Source organism: Melitaea cinxia, chromosome 11 (assembly GCF_905220565.1).
Source record: "Melitaea cinxia chromosome 11, ilMelCinx1.1, whole genome shotgun sequence".
NCBI lineage: Eukaryota > Metazoa > Arthropoda > Insecta > Lepidoptera > Nymphalidae > Melitaea > Melitaea cinxia.
In genome coordinates this window covers 1,718,543-1,731,803 of record NC_059404.1, presented here as the reverse complement: position 1 = coordinate 1,731,803, position 13,261 = coordinate 1,718,543, and the positions used below count along the sequence as shown (strand labels likewise).

Here is a 13,261-nt window from a genome sequence, read left to right as displayed (position 1 = left end):
AAAGTCAACACAAATTCACCTATACACACCTTTAAAGAAATGCAGAAGATATTGATTTTAATGTTTTCTGCCATCATTAATTTATTTAATGTAAAGGTTTTTTTTAATTTAATTTAAATGTATCATGTTCTATCACCCTATGATTAATTTATTGTAAAAGAGAAGCCTTGTTACCTTAAATTAAAAAGTCAATGAGTGGTAAGCCACGTTTTATACGTGTATTAATAATATTTTATTTTATTCAATGAAATGATTAATAAATATGCCTATTTTTACACCTAGACAAAGGTCTCGGTCTTGGCTCAAAGCCTTCCTGTCATAAATATATTTTTAGATAAAGAACAGGGACGGATGGCAAAAACAATTTTTCTCTATGTACCTAACTATATGTGCACCTTCAATCCTTCGTCCCTTTACTACTTTAGTCCAATACCAAAAATTGTAACTAATTAATTTTAGAGATTTAGACTTTACAAAACCACTTTTGTGCTCGTCACACATTTATTTACCTTAGTACAGTAGTTTAGATCTGGCCAAACGAAGCTAGAGGTTTATACAGGCTGCAGATTGACAAAACTGTATGATTAGATATTTAGATTATTAATAGAATGAAATTGTCTAATAGACCCGAGGGTTCGTCTTGCTGTTCTTTATAAAATTACTGCCACAACTAGTCTTATCGTTGCATCTCATAAAATAATGTATGGCTAAATTATATCCACTATGTGTCATGAAATTATAATGAAACAATGAGAGGATAAATGATAGACAGCATTTTAGGATAGAGTTTTATTCAGTCTGCATATATTATAAAAATATATCTCTTTGAATATAATATATAAAAAAAATAACTTAATGCAAGTACAATATTTTATTTTTAAAGGCACATTAAAAATTTAATAAACAATAAATACTATTTACAATATCTTAGCAATGGGTATCAAAGATCGGTAACGTCTAAGGATGTCTGTGTGATGGTGGAGACTGGCAGCGCGGGTGGTATGAGGTGGGCATCAGTTAGGTAGGCGTGTAGTAGCGCCGAGCGCGCCGAAATACGCTCACTGGGCTCATAGCGCAACATGGCCTCGAACAGTGCGGCAGCGTGGGGCAAACTACGAACCGCTGCCGGTAATAATGTTCGCGCATCGCGAGCCGGCCAGCGCGGGAACGCAGCGCGGTAGTCGGGAAGTAGCCGCGCGCCCGGCCACACCTCGTCTCCAGGTGTACCCAAAGCACGGAACACCCGGAACAGTTGGTCGATCTCGCTATCGCCCGGGAATAATGTAGTGCCGCTTGCCTGCAAAGTTTTAAAGTCAAAAATTAATTATACTTCATTCAAATAGGGTTGAAACTACCATGGATTCGGAATTTCGGAATAAAGATTCTGCAGAGAAGTAATGGCAAGAAACTGCGTAACAGCAACTCTTTAAAAAAAACTGAGTTTAAATAAAAAAATGGTAAGATATACTTGCGTAAAATACGGCGTCACTAAATCCATGAATCCTTATCTCAATTCCTTTTGATGCCTTTAGCTTATATTTTAAAACTACACCATAATATTTATAAACCTGTCCCATTATTTTCTATCTAATGCAAGTATTTAAATGCACAGAATTTACCATTTCTGCATAAATGCAAGCTAAACTCCAAACATCAACAGCTGTAGAATAGAATTTAGCACCGAGCAAGATTTCAGGTGCTCGATACCATAACGTGACAACTTCGTGAGTGTAGGCGCGAACGGGAATTCCAAATGCGCGCGCCAACCCAAAGTCGGCAAGCTTTATGTGCCCCTCAGCATCTATTAGTAAATTCTGTGGCTTTAGATCTCTGTGCAAGACTCGATGAGCGTGACAATAAGCCACACCGTCTAGCAACTGTTTCAGATAACTCTGGAATAATAAAAGTAATTATATGAGCAAACATAAATTATTAACTAGGATTTTATTTACCTCTCTAGCCCTGGCCACCTTACTCACTAACAGGAACATACCATGAAAACAGTATTATTTAGTTGTGATCTTTGGTAAGATCGAGGTACTGCCCCAGTCGGGCTGCTCCAAATTTTGAGCAGGGTGTTTCTTGCTGTGCTCAACCAAGTTAAAATTTTACATACTTATTTTAGTTATGTCTACTTTTCTAGGTTCCTACTATTTACTCTGGATTCAGAGTTTATCTACTACCATAGATACAGCCTAGCAGCATGTTACATACATTGATGTTCGTCTTCCTATATCTTAAGGTGTGTTGTCCATGTTATTGATGAAATGACCTTTATTTATAAGAAGTATGGTAACTTCTCTTGTTTTTCAGATATCATTTTATCCTGCTGAAAATTTATTCTTACAAAAATAAAATATAGCTATGGTTAAAGAATTTTTAAAACCATTTGTTTTATTACAAAATAAAAAGTATGACACCCAGCAAAAAGGACATAGGACAGCTGACTAGTAATAAATTTAATAAGTTAGAATACTGATAATAATTAGTATTGAGAAGCATAGCTTAAGAGATATAGGAAGAATAACATTAACCAGTTACCGCACCACCAGGCAATTACAAAATATTTGAGACCAATGAAGTTTTGCCATAATAAAAATATTTTAATACCTTCACCAAGTCAGGTTTAAGAGGTCCTTTTGTGATATCCATAAGCCTCTTTAGATCCATGTGAAGAAATTCAAACACAAGAAATAGTTTAGTATCTGCCAGCAAAACATCAAGTAGACGCACAACTGCTGGATGGTTCAATTCCCTTAATACGGATATTTCCCGCAAAGCTGTTGAGGGCACTCCCTCGGGTTCACTGAAAAGCAAAAATGACGACTTGTAATTTTTTTTTATTGTATACATTACAACACGACACGACACTATCTCGGCATCTTATTGGCCGGCCAGGGCAAGTAACCGGCTGTTTTGAACACCCAATAGTCGTACGACTTGTATACATTACCGAATTGTTTTAGTTTTTTTTTTTTTAGTTTCTTATTGCACCCAAACACTTATCTTTTTACCTCAAAACTTGTCAACAAATCCATAGCAACTTCTTTGATACTTTTTTTAACTAGTTGGTATTAAAAAGACCATTTCTGAATTTAAGCTGTTTCTAGCTTCAATTCTACTTACATTAAGCCAGAGTTGGCACCCGAACCGACACAATACAGTAACAAATCATATAATATCGCTGCGTGAGGTTAATAAACCTACCTCTGTTACTATAACTTTATAACTAAGTTTCTAGTGGTTACTTACTGATATCAGCTCAGCGTTAAGAAAAAGATAATCAATAGTGTAAAGTAGAAGTCACGAATAAGGATTGTTTAATTAAAAAAAAAACACATTCAAAAAGTGTAACCTCAAAAGTCTTTTGATTTACAACTTTTATCTAATATATGAACAAAATGAAATCGTGCTTCGGAGCAAAATTAATACTAAGTTCTGCACATAGCTCTATAATTACCAAACTCTTGTTCTAATTTTAACAATAAAATGATAAAATAGATGTCAGATTTCGCGCCAAAACTTACTTTTCAAGTTTAATTTTCTTTAACGCAATTTCATTTCCAGTTATTCTATCCCTTGCTTTATATACAACGCCATACGTTCCTTCGCCTATCTTTTCAACTCTCGAAAAATTCTCCATTAGAAATGTTATATTTACATTTAAAACATCTCGTTAGTCGTTACAGTTGTACATGTATTCAGTAAGCAAAGCTTCTGTTAACTTAGTCTCAGATTTGCCATTACACTGACTATAATTATATAACAAATAAATAACTTTTATGAGAAATTTATTATATTATATATTATCATAAATGAACAAAAGTTTTTGCAAAAAAAAAACGACTAAATTTCCGTAAAGTATTATAAATGAAAAGCATCCATTGATGCCACAGAGTACATTTTAATAGTCTTCCCTACTGTTACAATGTACTCTGTGTAATAGTCACAGAGCTGAGAGCACAATACGTAATAGTAGGTATGATTGATGCTATTGCTAGTATTGCTTGGTATAAAAGTACTATAGTTAGTCGGGCGCATTCTATTGAAGGCCCACAACGCCATCGACCACGGCCGCTGAAATTACCGTTCCACGGTTCCACTACTATTAAGGGGTATCTATTAATTACGTGCACTCAAAATGGCGGGAGGGCTCCAATGAAATCTCACCAAATCTCATTTAAACTGGAGGGGCTAGGGTAATTGAAAATCTCACCGCAACTTCAAAAAATATAAAATATTACACGAAAAAGAACACAAGTCTCCATGGATTAAGTAATTTTTTTTTGTTTTTATCTGTTTTTGCTTTGAATTTTATTTAATTTAATTTAGTTATAGTATACATAAACGGCTTATTATTTTCCCGAGTAATAAAAATAAATTTTGTTTAAAATATTTCAGGCAAGGGTCACTAAATCTTACTTAAGGGGGGGGACTAATATAAAAAATTCCGCGGATGTTGTAGTCGAATTTTATAAATTATAAGTAGAATGCATCTTACGGTGAAATGTTTCGGTATGGTGAAAACATGCAGCTGTGGAGGTTGTGAGTAAATATTTCGCATGGATTGGAGTTCTTACTCCAACATGAATTCCCGGGAATTTATCGTTCCATTTTTACAGAATCCAATGAGAGATGAAATTCACAATTTGACATTGACAGTTGTTTCATTTTTTAAACGTTTGATGAAAGCCAACTTTGACCCACCTATATTTTGTGGGCGAAGTGGATGCGATGTGCTCGCGATCAGGGACGTCATCTATGACGTCGAGCGATCGCTCGCGACAACCACGGCCTTATTAGGTGGAACGACAGAAAAAGCATCGCGATCGTTGCGGTCGCTCAGTGGAACGCACTGCATATCGTATCAATGACTGATGACATATGTATGACACTAGAGAGATAAAAAAACTTCAAAATTTACAATCTATTATGTTAAGTAAAATCTTATGATAAGCCGATTAAGTAATATTATTGCCTAGATTTCTTCTTTTCTCTAAACCTTATTAGCCAGACTGTTATGGCAGTCGGTTTAAAGCGATTCGTTTCATCTCTTAATTATTCTAAATATAATTTATTTCGTAACATAATGACTACAAGTTCTAAATGCGAAAAAGCAATGGAAAATTTACAAAATAATCCGTATTATGAGAAATATGCAGATAGAATCGCTAAGCTTCAAAAGACTTCACCAGAAGAATTTCTAAAGAGAGTGGAAGAGACTGGAAAAAATAAAGAATTAGAAAAGAAGAATAAGTTTGGTTCAGTTGACACTAGGTTAGGTTTTTTTAATGCAAATTGAAATGCACATTTATGTTATTTTATTCCTAATATATATTATATATATATATTTGCTTTTCAGACAATTTTCCTCAGTACTCAACCCAAAACAGGCACTCAAAGATGAACTGACCACAGAAGACAAAAAGCTTAGTGATATATTCAAAGTAGAGCTTGTAGCAGACAAAAATGCTGAAGAAGTACAAGGCATCTGGGAGGAGTATCACAAGAACAAGGAAGTGATATCAGCAACAATACCGAAAGATGTTTACAACAAAATCCAACTCAACATGAAGCATTTTCCCACTTTTCTATTCCCTCTACCAAGATCCCAGGGTTACGAATTCATTATGTGTCAAAGTTTCGGGCATTCAGTACACTTTACACCACTACTTGCATTTCAGGTACTGCAATTATCTAGTACTTATAATCTTTTAAATGTAGATATATATAATTACAAGTAATTAAAAAATTTGAATGTGTAATCAAAAAATGATATTTAATTTTACTATGTATATTTGTGACAAGATTTGTTTGAAGATCAATTGTGTAAATTACATGTGTTTTAGGTTCACAAGGAGAATGCACCAGAATGCTTAACTATGGTACATTATACAGAGCTTGCTGAAAAGGGGATTGTTTTAATGCGTGGTGAATTTGACAAGGTACAAATGTACATACATATTATACAATGTATTTTATTGATGTCACTCTTATAAATATAATATAAAAAAATATATAAAGTAATATTGATGATGTTATCTGCAAACACGCAGTGGATCAGCGTGATGGATTATGCTCCAATCCTTCTCTTACATGGAGAAAGAGGCCTATGCCCAGTAAAGGGATGTTACAGGTTGAATCATCATCAATATTAATGAAATGTTAGTTCAAACAGAAACTGGCTGGTATATAGTTACAGGCTCAACTCTTCCACGTGATAATAATTTGTGTTAAATATATAAATGTTTGTCATTGTTTGTGCTTATATTTTGTGTTTTTTAATCCTTGACACAGGATTCAGACCCATTTGAAGGCTGTTGAATCTATACAAAAAAGAGATAGAATTACTTAATGTGTTGATACCAGCGAAACTTGAAAACGGCTGGCTCAAATTGGCTACTTTTTATAAGTTTTCTAATACATTGTAGAAGGTTCTTGTGGAATCAAATTTAAAAAATTGCTCAAAAAATTTCAGAAAACGTAGTGATTATTTATACTTCACACATTTTCCAGTTGGCAAGGCAAGACAATGTCTGTCGGTTCAGCCAATTTGTTTAATACAACATTTCTGTTTTAGAATGTTTTAAATGGCAAAGAAGCGCAGTGTCTGGCAAATGAGTTCCAAATGTACTACAGTGGAAGAGATCAGAAAAAGATAGAACTGCTGGAGACATTCACAAAAAGTCCTGACAAATTCAAACACATGGACCTCATTGCTGAATTAGAAAATATTAAATTAGCATAAAGTTTATTCAAATGATAAATATAGTTTTAAAATGTTCGTTTTTTTTATTATTACTACATAAATGTACAATTCCTGTTAATGATTGAGTTTGTGAGGGTAATAAATGTATTCTGGCGAGTCAGAAATTATGAAGGATAGTGGTGAACTAGACTTTTTAATAGTTGAGCAGGATGCCATGCTAACTGAAGGGCTGGATAACTCTGAATGGGAAATTGTTCTGCAGGAATAGCTCATAGCATCAAGTTGATTATGAAAAGTACTTTCATGGTCCGAGTAGTTCAATGTAAAATCATAATGTAAAGGAGATGATCCTTCATTTATTAAATTGCCTTCTTCAATGCTAAGATTTGGAAGTGATTTCTTATATTTATTTAGAAAATCTGTTTTCAGCAATGTTGATGCTGTTTCTTGAAGATATTTTGGTATTTCATTCATTAAATTCTTATACAAATTGCTTTGACTGTATAAATTATTTATTGAAGATGTAACTGATAACATATCGTCAGATTGATGTGTATTTAATTGAAGATTTTGTGACATATCTGATTCCTCATTTCTGTCCAATGGACTAAATAAAATAATGCTATTAGGTGTTCTTCCTTCACCTGTGTCTCTTATCACCATGTCCTGTATGTGTTCATCTTCGTCAGAAACACTACTTACAGATTGATTACCAGAATTAGCACTTACAACAGTAATTCGTTCCTTCAATGGCTGTATTATGTTTGCAACAAACTTGCTGTTATCACTAACTTTTGTTTCCAGTTTATTTTTTTCTTTACATATCATTTTTCTCGATACAATGTCAGAACTTACTGCTTTTCTAAACAATGTTAATCTGTTACTTGTTATACAAACTGATGTTTTTGCTGCAAAATTTTTATGTTTAGATTTTGATTCAATATCGTTTTCTTTAATAGGATCAGAGTGCAGTAAACTTTGTTGAGCCTTTTTTCTTATAGCATCTAGATTTTTTCGAGTTTTGCGTTTTTTTCTTTTTTGATTTTGCTTATTTACTAAAAACGATTCCATCTTGTAGGGTTTACTTAACTCCTTATTAAGTAATAAAATTGCTTGCTAATGTTTGTCTATATTCAAGCTTTAATTGCAAAAGCATGTCAAATGTAATTTTTATTTACTTTTTTTATTAATAAAATTATTAAAAATAATCACTTCATCGGAAATTCAAAATATCGCGGCAGACATTTAATGTTATGATCGATTCTTCTGAGTTCCGTGACTTAATAATGTATTGCCACTTAAAAGCATGTGGTATCAAGAACAGTAGAATTATTATTTAGAATATACAAATACAATACATAATAAACACAGTTAAGATTGAGAGTAAAAAAGTTTAGAAATAAATGTTTGTTTATGTTTCGGTAGCACTATAATTTATACCTCCCTAGAACAATAAAAAATCTTGGAAAAAATAAAAAGCGATTTGGAATATAAATATGAAGCTAATGGTTTTCCTAATTCTTCATTCATTATTTCATTGGAATCCGCCAACCTGCATTGGAGCAGCGTGGTGGATTAAGCTCTAATCCTTCTCCTATGTGGGGAAAGAGGCCTATGCCCAGTAGTGGGATATTACAGGCTTTCATTGGTTGGCCCTCAACGTGAATTGTGCTCCACTGCCTAATTAAGAATATTGTGGATTTTTTTTTTTTGAAACGTTCAGATCTTCTAATGATGCAGTTATTTTACTGTATATGATAGAGCATAATATTTTTAAAGACAGTTTAGTAGTGCCAACCCCGGTGCGAAATAACACTAGAGAATGATACCTATATAAAAAACGAGTATACCTTAGACTAACTCTCCTTATATCTCCCTCTCAACTTCCGTTCGCCTCGTCCGATTTTTAAATTATAAAAACAAAACTTATTCAAATTATAATGACATGAAAATCCTTAGAGTATATTACTTGGTTGGCCTTAGAGTAAATTAAAAAATTTGGTTCTATTGTTTCTTTTCAGAACATCGTAGCGTATATGGCTACCTTATTTCCTTAATGTGAGTCTTACTCTATACCGTTCGTCTTGTGCTCACTTTGCTCACCACTCACCTGTCAAATACAAAGTGTACTTGATGTAGATTACATTGTTAGTATATTTATTAAATATGATGAGAAAATACGATTAACCACCCTAATTTTATGCAAATGTGAGTATTCTATATAAATTAAACAATAGCTTTTGTTATAAAAGTAATTCAGCTTAGTATTTTTTAGAAGGCTTGAAATATTTGTAGCTAATTAAAATTTTTTGGTATTCTTTCATACATTTTTTCGGTTAATAAATCCGATAAAATCGCATCTACATAATAAAATAGCCGCGTCTATTTAATTTCTTAAATGTGGGTGTGTAAAATAGATTTACATAAAAAAATAATAATTTAAGATTGAACAATTCATATTACAAGCTGAAATGTATAATATTATGTATTTTTTAATCATAATGTGCAAAAATGTTTATAATTATGTCCAAACAAACCTAGAGGCACGAGTAGCCTGCATTAGTAGTCAAGTATCAACAATCAATATTGACATTAGAACAAAATATTTATAATTCTCTTAAAAATAAAATGTGTTTTAAAAAAATATTTTAAATTACAAAAAAAATCTGTAAAAAATAAACCACTATTTTTTATAAGTTCTCAATACTTTGTAGTAATTTTTCCCTTAAGAATTTATTTCCTAAAGATTAAGAGTATTGTTATTGTTGTATTAATATTTGTTTAATACATATAATAACATTGGTAAATATGATTTTTTTATAAATTGTAAGAAAAGTAAATAATATCTTTTACTCTCATACTATCCCAATAATTATTAAATTCTTCAATTAGTTTTAGCTTAAAATGTCTAATAATAAATAAGCAGGTAATATAAGATATTTAAGTAAACCTTAACTCAATGGATCTTTATAAACACAATAGCCAAAAAATAAAGTGTCATTCAAAAACTGATCTATTTTAAATGCTGTTATCAGAATTTAGTTCTTATTCTTATTCTTGAAATGGTTCCCTTGCGGATTTGCCAATATCAGAGTATTTAAACTTTGCTTTATTTGGATTTATAGTGGGAGTACAAGTTCGGTTCCAATTCCCGCACAAGTTTGCCTGAAAGAAAAGTTAACTTGCCTGAGACAAAAACACACAAAGATATATAACTATACACTTGGAATAGTTAACTTTTGTTAGATATCTCATCCCGTTATAGTTTTATATTGTTAGTTTCAATGAAAGTGCATAAAGAATGTGTGTGATTATATGTGTGTGATTGTGAAGTGATTTAAAAAAGACCCTCGTGATTTAATTACTTTTGAGTTGCTCATGGAACGTTGCACGAAGCTTCATAATCTAAACTATATTTGAATAGACTGGAAACAACTTTGTCTTCAAACCCTAAACTTTTTTGGAGCTTTATCAAGTGCAAAAAGGGTAAGTCAAGTTCCTATCCTGCCACGATGTCTTTAGATGGCGAAGTGGCTGATTCCGGACCTGACATTTGCAATTTGTTTGCGTCACATTTTTCTTCCGTGTTTAACACAGATAGGATTCTGGTCCCCGACGAGTCTAATTTTCCACCAACTTCAACATATCTAACTGTGTTATCGGTAACAAAAGACCAAGTTTTTAGAATTTTAAAAAGACTTGACCCTACAAAAGGTGCTGGCTCCGACGGAGTACCTTCCATTTTTGCGATAAAATGTGCGGACGCCTTGGCTTTACCACTTTCAATTATTTTTAATCGGTCTCTTGGCTCTGATGTTTTCCCATCGGCTTGGAAAACTGCCCTTGTAATGCCATTGTTCAAAAGTGGTGATAGGTGTGAGGTACATAATTACAGGCCTATTTCTATACTTACGACTTTCGCGAAGGTTTTCGAGTCGGTGTTGTATCCGGCAATAGCATGTCAGTTCAAGCAGTTTATCGCAACCGAGCAGCACGGTTCCGTGAAATCGCGTTCTACGTCGACTAACTTGTTTTCCTTCGTCGAGGACCTTGCTGAGGGGGTTGATCATTGACATTCATACGATGCAATATACACTGACTTCAGCAAGGCCTTCGACAGAGTGAGTCATGGAATACTCTTGCATAAACTCTCTTTCATCGGTGTCTCTGGTACGTTATTGAGCTGGTGTAGATCGTACTTGTCAAACAGACCTTCCAAAGTTGTTGTTGGTGGACACGCGTCGGGTGAATTCTTTGCTGCGTCCGGTGTGCCTCAGGGTTCACTGTTGGATCCATTATTATTCAACATCTTCATTAACGACATTGGGAAATGCTTTCATGATTCTAAATTTTTGATGTTCGCTGATGATTTGAAGCTGTATAGAACTGTGAATACCTCTGAGGATGTGCGTTCGTTGCAGAGTGATCTGAGCAATTTGGTGGAGTGGTGTGATGCGAACGGAATGAGCTTGAATCCGAATAAATGTCTAGCGTATGATTATTAGTTTTGTTAATTAATTTAAATTGCATTATTTTATTCTTAAATTTATTGTAATAATTTAATTTTCATTGATTTTTGATTGATTTGATTCGATATGTTTTTGTAATGAAAAACTCTCATGAAAGCTGTATGTGCCTATAATTGAGGTATCACTCAATTGTTTGTACCCTGTGCTGATGATTATAGTGAATTTATTAGTGTCTACCTTGTTGGCGCATTATAATAAATAAATAAATAAATAAGATGTTATAAACGGGGAGAAAACACACATTAATAATGATTTTAGGTCAGTAGGACGTGGGATCTCAGGGGAAAGAGCATCATACAAAGAGAATCGTAATTTAGGACAAGAAAAAAAATACATTCTGGGGTGCCTTTGTTTAAACCACATTCACAAATAGAGGAGTCTTTAATTCGTATTTTGGCCAGAAATACAGGTGTACACGAGTGGCCCAACCTTAGTTGAGGAAAGGAAAAAAAATAATAATAATAAAAAAAAAAAGAAAAAAAAACAGATAAATTGTACCATACATTAGAATAAGAACCGGTCGGTGGACTCACGTCTCTTTTGGAGACATTAAGTTAGTCTAACTTGAACAGCGATGTTGCTGAGTAACGCCTACCTTGAAATAAAAAAAATAAAATAAAAATTGCATGTTTTTAGAATAAAAAAGGACATGGGTTCATAAGTCCGTAGATGTATATAACTTGTATAAAAAAAAAACCTTAGTTGAGGTAATGGCTTTGCTTGCATCGCGATATTGAAAAAACCATTGCTTGACTAATACTGATTCTTGGATGCTATCACAGTACTTCCCTTTAATGAGGCTACTACGGGACCAATGTTCACCCCAGTCTCAGAGCATGCGGGTTTTGGAAAGGGTCATGAGATCATAACAGTAAACCCTATATTGACACAATATTCCATATGTAGTGGCTTCCTTCGCATAGTAATTCTGCATCTTCAAGAATTTTGTTTCTAAAGATCAAACTTAAAATCCTTTCCAGAAGTGAAGTTAATGATACAACAATTACATTTTTATAATTATTGGCGTACTGTGTGGCTACGGTACTAAAGAATATAGCTACCCCCTCTCTTCCCGTGGGTGTCGTAAGAGGCGACTAAGGGATAACACAGTTCCGCTACCACCTTGGAACTTAAAAGCCGACCGATGGCGGGATAACCATCCAACTGCTGGCTTTGAAAAGCTCAGGCCGAAGACGGGCAGCAGCGTCTTCGGTGCGACAAAGCCAGTACTGCGGTCACCAACCCGCCTGCCCAGCGTGGTGACTATGTGCAAAACACATGATTTCACGTTATTTTTGGCGTGAACTTGTGGAGGCCTGTGTCCAGCAGTGGACTGTATAGGCTGTAATGGTGAATTATTGGCACATATTTTTAAGTATGGATATGGGTATAAATAAATAAATATCTTCAACATACACGCACAATTGTCTGTAACGGTAAGCAACTTAATGCTTGTGTTATAGGTAACAGCCGACTGATATAGCTACATATTTTTTTAGCATACATTTAAATAATACATGTATAAATAAACACGTATATTACACCCAGACTTGGGGTTGGAATCGAACCCACAACTCCGGGGCAACAAGCACTACTAACTGCACTAATGGGCTAGTCAAATATAAACATTTAATTTGTACTAAACATTTTTATGTTTTATTTTTAACTGAACTTAACTATTTTCCGTTTGAGATCTGTTGTTTACGATCCTGCTATCTTAGCAAAGTGATCCCCGCACGCCGAGCCCCCAATATTCTTAAAAATACTTATAATACGATCTTTAACAAAACATTGATGCCATGATTCATGTTAGAATGTTAAACTGAATGATACAGTATAAAGCCAATATATACAAAATTAATTATTAAATAAATCATGTCCTACTATCAAATTTTCAATTTAATTTTTTTTTTATAGAATACATCTTCATCATTTCAGGCTATTACAGTCTTCTGCTGGACATACAGCCTCCACAAGTTCGTAACAATAATGGAGTGAACTCATGAGTTTTGCCCATAGTCAC

At 33.6% G+C, this 13,261-nt stretch overlaps 2 protein-coding genes across 2 annotated transcripts; one reads left to right on the top strand and one right to left on the bottom strand.

The window, feature by feature from the left end:
• Window positions 1–774: 774 nt before the first annotated feature.
• On the bottom strand, window positions 775–3,704 carry LOC123658107 (cyclin-dependent kinase 2). The gene is made up of 4 exons (XM_045593573.1): window positions 3,528–3,704; window positions 2,611–2,806; window positions 1,620–1,892; window positions 775–1,297 (listed from the first exon to the last, which is right to left on the bottom strand). The coding sequence occupies exons 1-4, from the start codon at window positions 3,641–3,643 to the stop codon at window positions 941–943; spliced, it is 942 nt and encodes a 313-aa protein (XP_045449529.1). The 5' UTR covers window positions 3,644–3,704; the 3' UTR covers window positions 775–940.
• A 1,175-nt stretch (window positions 3,705–4,879) lies between these two features.
• On the top strand, window positions 4,880–6,784 carry LOC123658108 (ATP synthase mitochondrial F1 complex assembly factor 1). Its single transcript, XM_045593574.1, has 4 exons — window positions 4,880–5,277; window positions 5,363–5,684; window positions 5,850–5,945; window positions 6,581–6,784. Exons 1-4 carry the CDS (start codon window positions 5,021–5,023, stop codon window positions 6,746–6,748), a joined length of 843 nt encoding a protein of 280 aa, XP_045449530.1. The 5' UTR covers window positions 4,880–5,020; the 3' UTR covers window positions 6,749–6,784.
• Window positions 6,785–13,261: the final 6,477 nt, after the last annotated feature.

Excerpts from the sequence above, each read along its gene's own strand:
- LOC123658107 (XM_045593573.1), bottom strand. The coding sequence starts at position 3,643 with ATGGAGAATTTTTCGAGAGTTGAAAAGATAGGCGAAGGAACGTATGGC. Across the intron at positions 1,893-2,610 it reads TTAAACCTGACTTGGTGAAG|AGTTATCTGAAACAGTTGCT; the intron begins GTATTAAAATAT and ends TTATTATTCCAG. Across the intron at positions 1,298-1,619 it reads CTTGCATTTATGCAGAAATG|GCAAGCGGCACTACATTATT; the intron begins GTAAATTCTGTG and ends AAAACTTTGCAG.
- LOC123658108 (XM_045593574.1), top strand. The coding sequence starts at position 5,021 with ATGGCAGTCGGTTTAAAGCGATTCGTTTCATCTCTTAATTATTCTAAA. Across the intron at positions 5,685-5,849 it reads CACCACTACTTGCATTTCAG|GTTCACAAGGAGAATGCACC; the intron begins GTACTGCAATTA and ends CATGTGTTTTAG. Across the intron at positions 5,946-6,580 it reads TGCGTGGTGAATTTGACAAG|AATGTTTTAAATGGCAAAGA; the intron begins GTACAAATGTAC and ends TTTCTGTTTTAG.